General features: G+C 40.2%; 1 protein-coding gene across 1 annotated transcript in view; it reads right to left on the bottom strand.

The window, feature by feature from the left end:
• Positions 1-17,569, bottom strand: part of exoc4 (exocyst complex component 4) — a 160,763-nt gene that overhangs the window by 121,762 nt on the left and 21,432 nt on the right. Inside the window, exons 9-10 of the mRNA XM_061959465.2 lie at positions 10,146-10,291; positions 8,671-8,759 (exon numbers count right to left, since the gene is read on the bottom strand). Coding sequence (XP_061815449.1) covers positions 8,671-8,759; positions 10,146-10,291 — 235 coding nt within the window. The remainder of the gene's footprint in view (positions 1-8,670; positions 8,760-10,145; positions 10,292-17,569) is intronic.

Here is a 17,569-nt window from a genome sequence, read left to right as displayed (position 1 = left end):
CTATGTGACTCAAACTTGAATGTAATATATTACATGTTTTGTATTAAAACACATTCATAGAAAATAAATGTTTTAATAATTATTTTTGAAATTTAACACTTTTCCAATTTAAAAAACCTTCCCGCCACTAGTTCAACCAGAGATCAAACACACTATGTCTGCCTTTCAAAACCTCCCTATGACTTTGTCAAGGGAAACTTGCTAGAGCAGGGGTGTCAAACTCATTTTAGCTCAGGGGCCACACGGAGGAAAATGTATTCCCAAGTGGGCTGTAATGGTAAAATCATGGCATGATAACTTTAAAATAAAGACAACTCCAGGTTGTTTTCTTTGTTTTACTTTGGCCAAAAATAGAACAAGCACATTCTGAAAACATACAAATCACAAATAATCATCTGGACAAAACACTTCAAGTTTGTTGAAAATTCTGAGGAAATTGGTGCAGCTTCAAAAACACAATGATCTTAGACTTTGTCTCAGTGTATCTACAAAGTCAGGATTAAACTTTAAATCACAGTTTATTTATATTATTCACATGTAAAACATACCTAAGTGCTTATTGTTTATTGTGAGCGAACTGTGGTGCTGAATTCCCCTCAAGGATCAATAAAGTACTTTCTATTATATTCTAATCTATTCTTTCTGGGATTGAACATAAAGACATGTAAATTCTTCGAGGTATCAAATGCCCTCTTTGTCATGTCCACGTATCAATCCAGTGCTAACTCAACAAACCGTAAGAAACGGAGGTAAAAACTATTCAAATTGTTAAGTTTTCTCTTTCACACATTTCTCGTGTTTGACAGAGACATTTTGGGGGAGTAAGGGTGCCAAATAACGATGTGTTTGAAGCAGAAGACATAAAACGACAGTTTTAAGTTTGATGTGGGTCGAGGAGGAGGACCCTTTACTGTGTACCTCCTGCTTGGCCTCGGTATAAACCGTTTGCTTGCCTAACAGAATTGCTATTGTGACATCCAGTGGACACATTTAGAACAGGAGTTTCTTTTGTTAAAAAAAAAAAGCAAAACCTGTTACGGTCGTACGTGTGACACCCCTGTGCTAGAGGGTTTGAAAAGGCACGTGATTTTGCAATGCATTGTGAGGGCTGGGTAGCCATTGTTGCTGGACAAAGTTTTGGTTTATATGGCTGTACTCAACCAGCGGTATTGTTAGAGAGAGCAACAAACTGGAGAAAAACTGGAGAAACAAAAATCAAGGGACTGTACCTAAACAAACTGGACCCTGTTCCAATTGATTGATTGATTGATTGAAACTTTTATTAGATTGCACAGTGAAGTACATATTCCGTACAATTGATTACTAAATGGTAACACCCGAATACGTTTTTCAACTTGTTTAATTCGGGGTCCAAAGGCTTGTCACCTTAAAAAAAAAAAAAGGTGGAATTGATCCATGTGAGCACATCCAATCGACAACATTTTAGCAAACTGCCGATCGTGTCCTGTATCTCGGTCGTCAACGAAGTCAGATTTTATACAGGCAAACCATTTCGGGATGCAAAGTCAGTAAAGGCTCACAGACAAACCAACTTTGGGAATGTGAGAGACCTCAGAATTTTACATCAGAAAGAGAAGACCGTCGTCCTTTTTAGAGGTGAGTCACCTGGACTTGTCACTATGTGGCATCTCCTAGAGAAATTTGTTTCAAACCAAATATATTTCAAGTCTGAAATACATTGGGCATTAATGTGGGAAATATTTCAAGTTTTCTCAGTTATTGGTCTATGAATAGGGGTATTACTTTTTTCCCAAACATTGTATGTTGTTCATAACCCTCAGCTAGCTTAGCTTAACAACTAATGCCAACAGCCTACTAGATGCCACAAAATAATCTTACTCATCTCACTATATGAAATGTAACTTACTTCACCGAGTATTATTTATTTATTTATTTTTATTGTGATTACTTATGGAGTATATTGTGAATAAATTGAGAACAGGAAGTGAACAAAAGTTTTAGCAACTGTTATGTAAAAGAAAAGGGGTAGGATAAAAAAAGCTCTGCTACTACTCCTAATCGAACATGTTGAAAAGAGAAACTGGAAATTGTGATGTATCATGTTGTATGCTTGCATGTTCGAAATAAACTCAAAACTCAAACTCAAACATGTGCAACAGAATAAAACAGGCTTTGATTCAAACTTACCAGTGTGAAAATGCCGTGAACACACCAACATGTACCAGGTGATGACGTTAAGTGAAGTTTGATCGTCTCACGGCTGCTATTCAGACTATTAATCGTCTCTTTATTAGCTCACTAATCCGACTTCCTTGGCTTTGCTCCCAAGCTGGAAATGAGAAATCTCGCTAAATCCTTTTTTCCCGCTAAAGTTAAAGTACCAATGATTGTCACACACACACTAGGTGTGGCGAAATTATTCTCTGCATTTGACCCATCACCCTTGATCACCCCCTGGGAGGTGAGGGGAGCAGTGGGCAGAAGCGGTGGCCGCGCCCGGGAATCATTTTTTGGTGATTTAACCCCCAATTCCAACCCTTGATACTGAGTGCCAAGCAGGGAGGTAATGGGTCCCATTTTTATAGTCTTTGGTATGACTCGGCCGGGGTTTGAACCCACAACCTACCGATCTCAGGGCGGACACTCTAACCACTAGGCCACTGAGTAGGTGAAGCGATCATGACAACCATTGTGGCAGTTGATTATGTTGCACGTTCGGACACATTTGGTACTTGTTAAAAGACAAAACAAAGTCTTGCATTCAACCCAATGTAAAGATGTTATTCCGATGCAGTAAGACCCATGATGCATTGCGTTTCCATGTCACACTTTCAAGCCCTATTATAATGTTACCAGTGACAAAGCAGCAAGGGGCTAGGAATATATTTGCAGTAAAATGTAATATAAAGCACCCTGTCATTAATCAATCAACATTTTCCATGCGCCTTATCATGCCCACGGATCTCGGGGCCCCCATGCACAGCACGTGATCTGGGTATGGGGAGGGGTGGCCCTGTATCCACTCTAGGGACGATAAATGATAAATAAATAAATGGGTTATACTTGTATAGCGCTTTTCTACCTTCAAGGTACTCAAAGCGCTTTGACAGTATTTCCACATTTACCCATTCACACACACATTCACACACTGATGGCGGGAGCTGCCATGCAAGGCTCTAACCAGCAGCCATCAGGAGCAAGGGGTGAAGTGTCTTGCCAAAGGACACAACGGACATGACTAGGATGGTAGAAGGTGGGGATTGAACCCCAGTAACCAGCAACCCTCCGATTGCTGGCCCCCACGATACTATTGAAAACATATTTATAGAGTAGTCAGTTTACTGCTTACATTGCAGTACTACACATTGAAAATAAGTCAATAAACAATACAAGATCATTGTGTCCTGCCCACGGTCAAGCATGGTGGTTGTAGTTTAGAGGTCGACCGATATCGGGTTTTTTCAGGGCCGATACCGATATCGATTATTAGTAGTCAAGGAGGTCAATAACCGATATATAGAGCCGATAGTCATTAGCAGTAAAAGTAATTTAAACATTAATAGTATATATGTCAACAAACAGTTGGACAAGGCTTTAAGTTGTTTTCATTTACCGGTAAACATTGTTTTTGAGGACCAGTAGTGACATAATGTTTAATGCGGCGCTAATGTTGTAATTAATTTAGCACCAAACAACATCAGGGGATTTCATAAACAAGACGGCGTCGCGCAGTGGGAGAGTGGCCGTGCGCAACCCGAGGGTCCCTGGTTCAATCCCCACCTAGTACCAACCTCGTCATGTCCGTTGTGTCCTGAGCAAGACACTTCACCCTTGCTCCTGATGGGTGCTGGTTAGCGCCTTGCATGGCAGCTCCCTCCATCAGTGTGTGAATTATGTGTGTGAATGGGTAAATGTGGAAGTAGTGTCAAAGCGCTTTGAGTACCTTGAAGGTAGAAAAGCGCTATACAAGTACAACCCACTTATCATTTATTTATTACATGTGTCTAATGCTGCGGATCAGAAAAGCGCCAACATTTGCATTTCAAAGTATGGGAAATCTATTGGGAAATCAGGTAAAAATATGGGATTTCTCAACATCACAATAACTTGCCATCTATTCAATTTTATACAACTTTATAGCAATTTATGGATTTAATACATTTGAAGGTTTCCTCTTGAGGACCCCTTAAATATTGCGAACATTTAAATAATAACTATTTTGGGATCGTTCACTTAGCTTATAGGCGAGACATTTTTCAATCTGTCTGACATAATTTCTTCCGAGATGTTACAGAATCTATGAGAATGCTGCTTCATCTTCTTTACTTAAATACATCTCCTATTTGTCAATATAATTGCACAAAGTTTGTATTTTTCACGGAGATATATTTTCTGTTATCGTAATGTCCATCCAGAGACATCTTTTTTGTCATCTTAATGTCCATCCATCTTTTGTCGTGTTGTTATTTGATGGAATCACAGCACATGAGTGAAACTCGCCGCGCTCCTTTAATGAGCCCAAACCCTGAGTGCTTAGGACGGGGGAAGATCTTGCAGTAGCAAAACAAACAAAAACAGAACTGGTAAGACAAATGGGAAAGGAGGAAAAAAATGGATTTCCTGGAAAAAAATGAAAGTTTTGAAAGCTAAGCAGAAGAGATATACTGTGGAAAAGTGCTTAAACTGTAATTTTAAAAGACAGATACTAAAAAAAAAAGGCCAACCACGATATACGCCGATAATCGGTCGACCTCAATTGTAGTGTCATTGTATGGGACTGCACGAGGTTCATGGTGTCCAATTGTGAGATTCTGCAGCAGAAACTGGGACACAGAGCAGTTTTTCCAACATGATTAGAAGCCCAAACACATCCAAGATGATAAAGTGCGTCACTGAGAAATCTGAAGGAGATGAAGTGGCCAAGTTACTTTATGTCTCCTTCCTGACCTGAACACACCTGAGCACCTGTGAAGTCTCCTCACGTGGAAGGAAGGAAGGTGGAGGACTGATGTCATCATAGAGAAGTAGAAAACGGTTACAGTAACAACCTCAATACCATGCCCAAGAGGATCAAGGCAGTGCTTGATAACAATGGCACTCACACTAATTATTCATACCAAAGTACACACTTTGGACACATTCACTGTTACGTGTACGCACTCACCAGCTAATAAGATGTTTTAGGGGTTAGGAAATCTATACTGCTATACAAGCTTTAGCCTACACTGACTACTCCAAAGCAGGGCTTCTTTACCTTATTGATTGGCCCTGAGGCCCAACTTTTCCGAAACACTGAATTAGTAATCTTACTCTTGATTTTAATCATATTAAATGTTTATATCTAATTTACCTTCAGTTTAACAGGATAAACATTGTCAAATGATATGAAAGCATGTGTTCATCACAAAGATTATTATCTATTTAGCACGTAAATCAGCACATACAACAACATGCTGAACAAGGCTTAGGTCAGACTGATTACAAAATAGATATTAATGAAATATACTGCAAAAGAAGGGACTCATAAAGAACTGATGAAAAGTACATTTACATACAATTACGCAGTGCTAAAATACATACTTTCTAATTTAATTGATAATGAATAAATAATAATGTTTCCTAAAATGAATAAAATGTCAATACAATGAAATTACAAATGAAAATATAACCTCACCACTCTAGTCATATTTCTTTTTTGCTGAAGAAACTTCTCCATGATTTTTGTCACCTGACTTCTTCTGATTCTTTGAGATGATCATGAAGGAAACACTGCTTTTGTCCATTGAGATTAAAAGGAATCACTGCAATGGTGTGTTCTGTAAAACTATTTCCTACAAGTGTAGTGCATGTTGGTAAGCTCCTGACTTCAAATAAGTCTTGTAGGTACAAGCACACATGACTAAGCTCGAAGTAGACGACTAAATCCTGTCTCCACAAGAACTCATCAACTCCATCTCTCATTCCACGCGCCTTGGCCCCCAACTTCATTTGATTCAGGATGAAGTCTCTTTCAATGCATGTTTTTTTCTTCTAATTTCTCTCCTCCCAAATCTCTTAATGGCTTCTTCGCTGGACCCTGATGGAAAACAATGACTTTTAACCTTCCCTCCCCTTGCTTCCCACCGTCCTGCCATCCGCCAACCAATCACAGTGGACTTATTTCTCTTTCTAAATGATTTCTTACTCCTTCAATCTCTTTGCAGCCATTGAAAAGGCTGAAGCCCAGGCAGGCAGGCAGGACGGCGCATTGTGACAGGTGAAATGAAAGCTCAGAGAAATCTCATCTTCTTATGAACGCTCCAAGGCATTCAGCCAGTCAAAAAAAAAAAAGATTCCACACTGCTCCTTCTTTCTGAAGGTGCAGACAGATGAAATATGAAAAAGCGGTAGCTGTTATTTCAAGACCATTTGGGGGTTTTCCTTTATCCACAGTTGATCACTGCTGTGCTTGTTTTCTGCATAGCAGCAAGGGAGGGGACGCACTGACTGTATAAATGAGTTTCATTGACTACATTGCAACCTATTTCTTGTATTGTACAGCAAATCAGCCCTTCTAGGTCTATCTTAGTACAGTGCTACCTCGGTTTTCATTAGCAATCCAATCCAAGACTGATAAATACCAAGCAAAATTACCTAATGTAAAAGTAACAAAATGTAATCCAAATAATCCCTTCCAGACATTCAAACATTTTAACATAACACACATTTAATAGATAATAATTACAAAAAATTCCCATCTCATCCAAGCAGACTTCATCAGTTCATGGTAATGGACTGAGATTGGTCAGATCTAGTCTGAGCGGTGGTGCCAAGACGGCAAAAACGGTTTTGCTCTGTTGTTGTGTAAAAAACAGCTTTTAAGAGTCAAAGAAGCAACACCTCTGTCAATGCAGTATTTATAATTGAATCCCCCTCTTGTTAGCATTTAAGTATTGTGTGGCAAAACGAACACTCTACCATCACATGTGGGTTTAGATCATGGGACGTTGTTGTGAGTTTGTGAAGCCCTTAGAGACACTTGTGATTAAGGGCTATACAAAAAAAAATATTGATTGAGTGATCACAATAGCAGTCGTGTACATCCATCCATCCATCCATTTTCTAGCGCTTGTCCCTTTCAGGGTCGCTGGAGTCTATCTCAGTTGCATTTGGGCGGTAGGCGCAGTACACCCTGGACAAGTCGCCACCTCATCGCAGGGCCAACACAGATAGACAGACAACATTCACACTCACATTCACACACTAGGGCCCATTTAGTGTTGCCAATCAACCTATCCCCAGGTGCATGTCTTTGGAGGTGGGAGGAAGCCGTAGTACCCGGAGGGAACCCACGCAGTCACGGAGAGAACATGCAAACTCTACACAGAAAGATCCCGAGCGCAGGATCAAACCCAGGAACTTTGTATTGTGAGGCAGACACACTAACCCCTCTTCCATCATGCTGCCTCGTCGTGTACATTTAGCGCTTTAATTCATCCTTTATACAGATTTCACAGTTTTCTGCATGTACAACAATGTGAAATATATATATAATAAGCCAATTAAATTAAACATCACTTTTACCTTCATTATTGACTCCTGTTGATGAAGACAGTGATTAGGGAGGAGGGGAAGGGAAAGCTCCGCAGAACCTAACTTTGTAGTGTGGGAGGTTTTTTTTTTTATTAAATAATGTTCCTCACCTTCTATATCAAAGTCCTGGCACTCGCAACTTCCTTTAGCCCCACGGTGGCCTAATTTGCAGTCATACTCAATAAAAAAGCTCAGACACTGAGTCACCAACACTTGGGATTTTTTGCGCGCTCGATTCTGTGGAATGACACGCGGCCAAACGGGCTAGTTTGTTAAGCACATTTGGTTGGCTGAAAACGAGAGAAAACGTTTGGCGAATGTTTTTGTTGAAAACCGAGGTACAACAGAATTTTAATATTGCAGGATTTTGACAGACAGTTTTGTGTTAAATCAGTATATTTTTCTTTCCAAGTTATGATTCGTCATTCTTAGTCAAACATCATCATATTAGGTCAATAATTGTGCCAATGCAGAAAAACTAAAATGTTTCAGCCCATAAACTCACAAATTATAGCTGTTGAGTGTTCTTTTTAGCGCCTTCTTATGGTGTACAGAATAAAGAGCTTTCCTGCACCTTTCTGGGCTTTTTTTTATGTTTACCCAATCTTGTCCACAGGGGGCCTGGGTTTGTGAGAAAGTAAGGAGTGGTTGCAGACAAGCATGGTGCAGAGTGAAACCTCAAGGTCACAGACAAAAAGAGCCAGAGTGGGAAGATAGAGCTTTGATTCTCCGGAGTCTGACTGTGCAGCTCACTCACCGCTCTGCATGTGTGTGTGTATACATTTACTAGGTGCGTGCGTGCGTGCGTGCGTGCGTGCGTGTGTTTAAATGCCTCTTAAATAGGTGCATTCTGCAAAGTCACACTGCTATCTCTTTATTTCCCTGCCAGAGTGTTCCATCTTGACCTGCATCACACCCTCCTATCCATCTGCCCCTTTATGTACAGAGAAGGGAGTCCAATTCCAAACACTAAGTGAGTCGTTTGGCTTTTCAGTCATAAATGTCCTGCTTTTAACTGATGAATAGTCCCAAATAAGTCACATTTTCCCACCTTTTCCCCCTTATAGCGACACCTAAAGCTGGCTATCCTCTCTGCATCCGAATCAGCCACCTTACCTTGCAATTCTCCGCTTTTGCTGTAGAGTTCTCGTCTCTGCTCCCTCAGGTAGGCACTCATGCTGATGGCATGGGAAGAAGATTCAAACCTACAAGAAAAGGAGAGACATTTGTCAAGTTTATGTATTGGAAGCTTTGATGGTGGAATTTAGACAATATAAAAGTGTTTTTGATAAGCTCTGCTGGAAACAATCTGTTTGGGTGTCTGTAGGTTGAATGCTGATGAGCTGTGTTTGTCCACGTTGTGTCTCTAAGAAGCCCTATAGTGTGTTTTACCTACTTTTTAGAAATGCCGTACAATAATCAAGACAGCATGCAAACATTTTTTTAGAGTGTACGAAAACCGAGGTATCACTGTGTACAATGTAACTCCGCACTTTTACATATTAAATTCCATATATATTACATACAACAATGTAAACATTAAGGAGTAGGAAAATAAGACACAAATGTTAGCTACGTGAGTTAAATTGCTGTAATGCCAACAGTATACTATAAAGAGACGATGAATATTGCCTTATGTTGAGTGGTCATAAACAGGCTTTTGGGACATACAGTATATTACTTATAAGTAGGGGTGCCCCAACACAACTTTTTCACTTCCTATATGATACCGATATAGGAGCCTTGAGTATTGGCCGATGCAGATATTAATACGACAAGATATTAGCAGGAATCATACAGGCTTTTTTATTTTGTAGTGTGGAAGTTAGAAAAATGTTTGATGAAGTAAAATTAGTCCAATGACAGGTATGAAAAACCTATTTAGTATTGACCGTCTGGAATGGACTTACTGTATGCTGTCTTCAAATTTAAGTGGACTGGTAATTATTTTTGGCGACACCTAGGATCACAATAATTCATAAAGTTAAGCTCATGACGCAGTAAGTTGAATGATGCGGACACGTTTGTTACTGGATACTTTCTAATACGCTTCTGACTTGACAGACATTGTATTTGTAAGTAATATGCAACTATAATTATTTGGTACTTGTTTGTATTGAAAAATGTGCTGTTTTAGACTGCAATATAGTGCAAGGAAGAAAACGTATTATGTACCGGTATACGTTTGTATAGCTTGTTTGCTATTGTGTGCTTAGCTGTTGTGTAGGTGCTATCTCCTAGTAGCCTATAGCCTACCATGTTTACATTTTAACAATTTCCCTGGTGGACCATTGAAGTTTGTCTAAATTTAAGTTTGTAAATGACCTGACTAAAATAGTAGAAAAGATTCACGCTTATCGGAGGACATTTAGATGTTGACAGGCTTTCCAGCTTTGCAAAAGTAAACGCGCTTGCAGGACAGCTCAGGTAGGAGCTTATATCAGAGATTTTAGCTGCAATCCAATACTTGTTTTTGTTTTTTTTGCTGACCAATATCCAATATCTGTATCGGATCAGGACACCCTTACTAATAAGGTCATTAAAAAGTCAGTTTTGTACAATACGGGGCACTTTCAAGCGTGGGTTCTTACTTGAAGAGTGACTGCTTTGCACGCTGCGGCTTCTTCTTGGCGAAGAAGGCAGCAAACTCGCTGCCCGTGCTGGCGTAGGCGTGCTGCGCCGATGGCTCTGTGGAGCTGCGACTGTTCTTCACGTCCAGATACTCCATGAGCAGCACCTGGACAGCAACAAAACATGATCAACAAACTACAAGAGACCTTAGTAGCAGCTCCTACAAGTAATACTGGAACCCAATGTCCCTTGTAGTGTATCCCAAAGGTGTTTGATGGGGTTGAGGTTAGGGTTCCTAAATTTTTTGTGCACTGGGAATGTGGCTACAGAAGTGTCTCAAGGAATTAGGATTTAGGGAAAGCAAAGTTATCAACCCATGAATGAATTAATGGATTAACACGTCCGTCATTGCAATGCATCTCAATCAACCCAAATCTTTCCAACAGAAAAAGACCTCTGTGCACGTTATGAGTAGAGTTGTGTGGTATATTTGGACAATGATCCATGGCCAAATCAATCAATGTGTGATCATGCTTCATAAAAATCTTATCAACTTCTAACAATAGGACGAGACCATCACCAAGCCGGCCAGCACAGAGAAAAGTGAACTTCCTCCACTCCATCATTCTATCCTCTTGCTCACTCACTCTCATTTTTCAAAATCGCTTTTGCGCCTCATCTTTCTATTTTCTTCCTCGCTCGTCTTAATTTCTCGCCCGGTGTGCGGTACATATGCTCCGAAATAGCGCCCTGCACCCCGTATCAAATGGCTCCATAATTTAGCGAGCGCCATTTAGCCTTGTGTCTAATTCGGAGGCGCGATGTGGGTCGGCTCCCAGAATGGGACACGGAGTAATGGCCGGGCAGATGGAGATCCATCCTGGCCGTAATGATGTAATTAAGGCTGCAGAGAGCAAACCCATTGCCATGCTTGGGAAAAGCCGTTACATGAGACCATCCGTTTACACAAGGAAAGGCAACATGAGAATTGCGTACTAAAGTAAACAATAGCTTAAGGCTGTGTGACACTACTTGCTACTAGCATCATGCGGTGGCTAATCCCATCACTGCATTAATTACTAATGATGAGCTGATGGGGCGAAACACCCGCTTGCAGCCCCCAAACAGAACTTAATGAAATGCCAACGCTGCACTGATGAAGGGAGGAGGGCTGCGACCCTACTTAAATTGCATTAACCGCTGACAAAGTGAACTTTGGAGGCAATTAACTGGACTGCGATGAGAAAAAAAGACAAGGAGAGTTTACAAAAAACATTGTTTTCTTTATTAAATATACGTCTTTTTCTTCAAAATACATATGAAAATATTACATCTTGTTATTGTTAATTTACTTTTTATTCATTAAATTTTTTTTTTATAAAATATTTTGAGTCTAATAAAACACTTTTTACAAAGTTGTCGCACCCATATTCTTATTTGCTGTGTAATCAAAATGATACTCAGGAAACAGAAAATAAAGTTTACTGATTTATAACGAAAAATACGAAAGAGTGGATCAATACAAATGCAATGTCAGTGCTGGAGAGAAACATATGAGTTTCTCTGACTTTTGATTTGGCCCTAAATTAGGAATGTACACCGAGTACAGGTATTTTTTGCTACCAGTTCCTAATTGGGTCAGTCGAGGAGGACTGTTAAGATTCGAGACAAATGATACCCCAGCAGGCACAAGACATTAAAACAACATTGAGAACTTGTTGAATGAGGTCCTGACGTTCAGCAACTCAAACAACATGCTTTTTGATGACGTTTAATCAATGTTGGGTTCTGACATTGATTTGACCATTGATTTTTGGTAATTTCCCAACCAATATTCTACAACACAAATACAATGTTAATACAACACGCTTTTTGATGACATTTATTCAAAGTCAGGTTGTGATGTTGATTTGACCTTTAAAATTTGGTCACTTCTCAACCAACGTGGATCCAACGTTGGACATCAACATTGTCTCAATTTACAAATACAATTATTTTGCAACATTTTTTCAAAGTCAATTTTAAAGGACATGTATGTATAATCATTGTTGCATTATTTTCTTGTGCCTGCTGGGACGGCAATCGGTATTTTTTTATTCAGCTGATCATCGTAAATGCTGTCACTTTCACTTCAGCTGCCGCTGCTATGCGTAGGCAGCTCAGCTTGGAATAAGCACAAATAGGAAAGAACCACCACACAAACGTTTGTAACACACATTTCCTCCTCAAATGTCCTCCAAAGTCACGCACCTAAATAACAGTTTCAGTGCATTTGCACGTTTGATCCCTGCCCCCCGTTTGTTTGTGAGCATTATGGTCATTCTTCACCTAAATGGGAATATATGAACATCCTAGCAGTCGGCATCCTAATGACAGCAGACCTTATACAGTTGGTGACGTTTTATTATGTTTGTTGGTTCTCATGAAGTCTGCAGTGAGTAATAACCAGTGATGAAGAAAAAAAAAAGCAAATGTGATGCGTTTTTTAAATGAATGCACCGCGTATGCTTACAATGATCAGATTATGTAAATACAACATATTATTATAAATGTGCCTGTTACTACGTTACATATATGCTTACATCATGTACATAACGCCTCAATGGAAGTGTTTGAATGTTTTCTCATAGGCTAAGATGTAAGCAAAGTTTTTATCGCATGTATTTATTATTTAGAATGCAAAAAAATTTCAAATAAATAAATTCATTGTCGTGTCTTTCATAATGATTGTGAACGATAGGCAATTTTTAAGTGCAGTTTCCCTTTAAAAGAGCAAAATAGCAAAGCAATCCATTTTGCGTGTTTGTTCTCATGCATTTGCAGAATACAAGACGATTGTTTCAACAAAACTACAGGTGTTAGCGATCCATGCTAACAGCAGCCTAAATTACAAGATTCTGGTGTTTACAGGCTTCAATGTTGTCGATAACGTTGCAGCACTCACCGACAAGAGATTCTTTCCACAACTCCGCAAAAACATAGATTGTTGATGAAGTCTCTGGCGGGTTTGATGTAGCAGATGTCGACAGGGTGGAAGAAGGGAAAGAGACATGATGGAGAGAATGCAGCTAGTGTAAAATGTAAATAAGAGCAAAATGAATGTGACACATTGTGATTAAAATGTTGGACGGGTACAAGGCAGCAACGTTTCTCCTCATATCTAATTAAAAGAAGATCATTGTCTTCTGATGGCGCTCGCCTGGCAGTTCAATTTGCTTCCTTCTTACTCGGATGACGAGCTGAGGCCAGTGATGTACTTGAGTGTGTGTTTTTTTTGTTTTTTGTTTTTTTTACAAGTCAACACAAAGCCCTCTGTTGATTTATTTCATCAACATTAAATAATCATTTTACCAGGGAGATTCAAATAACAAGAAGTTCTGACGGAAAGAAACCGGAGCAATGTGTCAAAAAGATATCCCAGAAGAAAAGAGAAATCACAGCTGTGGAAGATCTGAGGAGGACTTATCAAAGTGGAGACCACATCCAAGAAATTCACACTTGATGCTTCTGCATAATCTTGAAAATCATCTATTTGAGAAGCACAACTTTGAAAAGAATAAGCGCAATAGTCAGAGGAGATGAAGCACATACTGTATTTAACAAGAAATAATGGATTAGATTCAAAGAGCACTTTTCTAGACACTCAAAGCGCTTAACAGTGACAACTGAAAACCCATCATTTATTCACTCCACATTCACACATTGATGGTGGTAAGCTCTATTTGTAGCCACAGCTGCCCTGCCAATTTGCACCTACGGTCTCTCCGACCACCACCAAACATTCATTCACATTCATACAGTGTGAGTGTGAGTGGCACCGGGAGCAAGGTGGGTGAAGTACCATACCCAACTCTCAAGTTTCTGATCGGCTGCACTACCATCTGAGCCGAATAGGCAGTAGAATCAGAATGACTCAAAATAATGCACAAAGTCGGGGAAAGTGTACAAGTGATGGCGCAAGAAAATGGACTGAAGCGCAAATGTGTCCAAGTCAAACACTGCACGAATAGTATGAGTACACCCTTAGTTTTGATGGAATATCTGATGAACATAACCCTATTCCCCAGACAGTCAGGGTGGACTGACTTCGGGCTGCCAAATTGCGCATACCACCAAACATGCGTTCACATTCATACACTAGTGTGGGCGACACTGGAAGCAAGGCGGGGTTTGCCCAAAGACACAACGGCAGTGGCTAGAATGGCAAAAGCTGAATTCGTACCAGGAAGTTTCTGGACGACCGCTCCACCATCTCAGCCACACTCCTCGGACATCACATGGACAAAGATAAGACCTTCTGGAGGAAAGTTCTGCGGTCAGATGAAACAAAAATTGAGCTTCTTTGGCCACAATACCCAGCAATATGTTTGGAGGAGAAAAGGTGAGGCCTTTGATCCCAGGAACACCACCCCTACCGTCAAGCATGGTGGTGGTAGTATTATGCTCTGGGCCTGTTTTGCTGCCAGTGGAACTGGTGCTTTAAATGGGACAATGAAAAAGGAGGATTACCTCCAAATTCTTCAGGACAACCTAAAATCATCAGCCCGGATGTTGGGTCTTGGGCGCAGTTTGGTGTTCCAACAGGACGATGACCCCAAACACACATCAAAAGTGGTAAAGGAATGGCTAAATCAGGCTAGAATTAAGGTTTTAGAATGGCCTTCCCAAAGTCCTGACTTAAACATGTGGACAATGCTGAAGAAACAAGTCCATGTCAGAAAACCAGCAAATTTAGCTGAACTGTACCAATTTTGTCAAGAGGAGCGGTCAAAAATTCAACCAGAAGCTTGCCAGAAGCTTGTGGATGGCTACCAAAAGCGCTTTATTGCAGTGAAACTTGCCAAGGGACATGTAAACAAATATTAACATTGCTGTATGTATACTTTTGACCCAGCAGATTTGGTCACATTTTCAGTAGACCCATAATAAATTCATAAAAGAACCAAACTTCATGAATGTTTTTTGTGACCAACAGGTATGTGCTCCAATCATACTATCACAAAAAAATAAGAGTTGTGGAAAGTATTGGAAACTCAAGACAGCCATGACATTATGTTCTTTACAAGTGTATGTAAACTTTTGATCGCGACTGTATGTGCAAATGCAAGAGGGAATATTTTGTTGGTATGTTAGCCAAATTATGCTAAAAGCTTCAAACCTTTGCAGTGGTGTGGAGCTTAGGCCATTTAACTTTGGCGAGCATACGGTTTCTCACACAATCATTTATTTGTGGCGGCACACCACAAATAAAATTAGACAGCCACAAAAATTGGGTGCTACATGTTCGCCCTCGCTCAGAGACAAATACAACACCAGGGGCTGATGTGGGCTCATCCCCCATCAAAAAGCATTGTAACCTCCGAACGCACTTTGGAAGGATCACTGCAAAAACAAAACAGGTTTTACGGTCTGCCGCAATGATCCTGAAACATCACTACCAAACCAAACTGTCCACTATGCACGCAGCCATCCTTCTCTGGCAGCACCTACACACAGTCAGGACTCAGCCTGTCACATTCATGGCCTCATAAACAGTCAGACCTCTCACCGAACCATCCATTCTCTGTGTTTTTGCCTTTTTTTTTGCAGTGGAAACTGTGGAGATATCAATTTGCTGTGCTATTTGAAAAGACAAAAACAACAATCCGACGATCATATTTGACTGTGAGCAACATCGAACCAATAATATGCGAGTTTGAAAATCCTTAGTCAAAGACAGCCCTACTGCCAGGTAGCGACAGCACTCACAAGCTCCGTCGTGTGTCAACAACACGGACATCTTTTTTTCATCTTGCAAGTTTATTTTACCTCACTTCTTGCAACTTTGTGGACAATTATGAACATTTGACAAATATGAGTGCAGACTTCTGCCAAGCCCTATCTTTCAACAGTAAAACAATCCTGAATCAGACACAACATGTAATTACTTGATCCTTATCCCATTTTAGACATTTCATAAAAGTTTCATCAAAGTCTGCAAAAAAGTTTTTTAGTTATATTGCTAACTAACAAACAAACAGAGCCAAACAATGATATTACCTCCTGTTGGAGGTAATAATAGCTATGAAGGACCAAGTTTAGAAATGTAAAAGTCTGGTTTTATGATACAAATACAAACCCCGTTTCCATATGAGTTGGGAAATTGTGTTAGATGTAAATATAAACGGAATACAATGATTTGCAAATCATTTTCAACCCATAATCAATTGAATGCACTACAAAGACAAGATATTTGATGTTCAAACACATAAACTTCATTTTTTTTTTGCAAATAATAATTAACTTAGAATTTCATGGCTGCAACACATGCCAAAGTAGTTGGGAAATGGCATGTTCACCACTGTGTTACATGGCCTTTCCTTTTAACAACACTCAGTAAACGTTTGGGAACTGAGGAGACACATTTTTTAAGCTTCTCAGGTGGAATTCTTTCCCATTCTTGCTTGATGTACAGCTTAAGTTGTTCAACAGTCCGGGGGTCTCCGTTGTGGTATTTTAGGCTTCATAATGCGCCACATATTTTCAATGGTAGACGGGTCTGGACTACAGGCAGGCCAGTCTAGTACCCGCACTCTTTGACTATGAAGCCACGTTGATGTAACAAGTGGCTTGACATTGTCTTGCTGAAATAAGCAGGGGCGTCCATGGTAACGTTGCTTGGATGGCAACATATGTTGCTCCAAAACCTTTATGTACCTTTCAGCATTAATGGCGCCTTCCCAGATGTGTAAGTTACCCATGTCTTGGGCACTAATACACCCCCATACCATCACAGATGCTGGCTTTTCAACTTTGCGCCTATAACAATCCGGATGGTTCTTTTCCTCTTTGGTCCGGAGGACACGACGTCCACAGTTTCCAAAAACAATTTGAAATGTGGCCTATCAGACCACAGAACACTTTTCCACTTTGTATCAGTCTATCTTAGATGAGCTCAGGCCCAGCGAAGCCGACGGCGTTTCTGGGTGTTGTTGATAAAAGGTTTTCACCTTGCATAGGAGAGTTTTAACTTGCACTTACAGATGTAGCGACCGCCTGTAGTTACTGACAGTGGGTTTCTGAAGTGTTCCTGAGCCCATGTGGTGATATCCTTTACACACTGATGTCGCTTGTTGATGCAGTACAGCCTGAGGGATCGAAGGTCACGGGCTTAGCTGCTTACGTGCACTGATTTCCCCAGATTTTTTTAACCTTTTGATGATATTACGGACCGTAGATGGAGAAATCCCTAAATTTATTGCAATAGCTGGTTGAGAAAGGTTTTTCTTAAACTGTTCAACAATTTGCTCATGCATTTGTTGACAAAGTGGTGACCCTCACCCCATCCTTGTTTGTGAATGACTGAGCATTTCATGGAATCTACTTTTATACCCAATCATGGCACCTACCTGTTCCCAATTTGCCGGTTCATCTGTGGGATGTTCCAAATAAGTGTTTGATGAGC

This window comes from Nerophis lumbriciformis, linkage group LG05 (assembly GCF_033978685.3).
Source record: "Nerophis lumbriciformis linkage group LG05, RoL_Nlum_v2.1, whole genome shotgun sequence".
NCBI lineage: Eukaryota > Metazoa > Chordata > Actinopteri > Syngnathiformes > Syngnathidae > Nerophis > Nerophis lumbriciformis.
The sequence above is the reverse complement of the archived record's forward strand: the minus strand, read 5'-3'. Positions and strand labels throughout refer to the sequence as shown.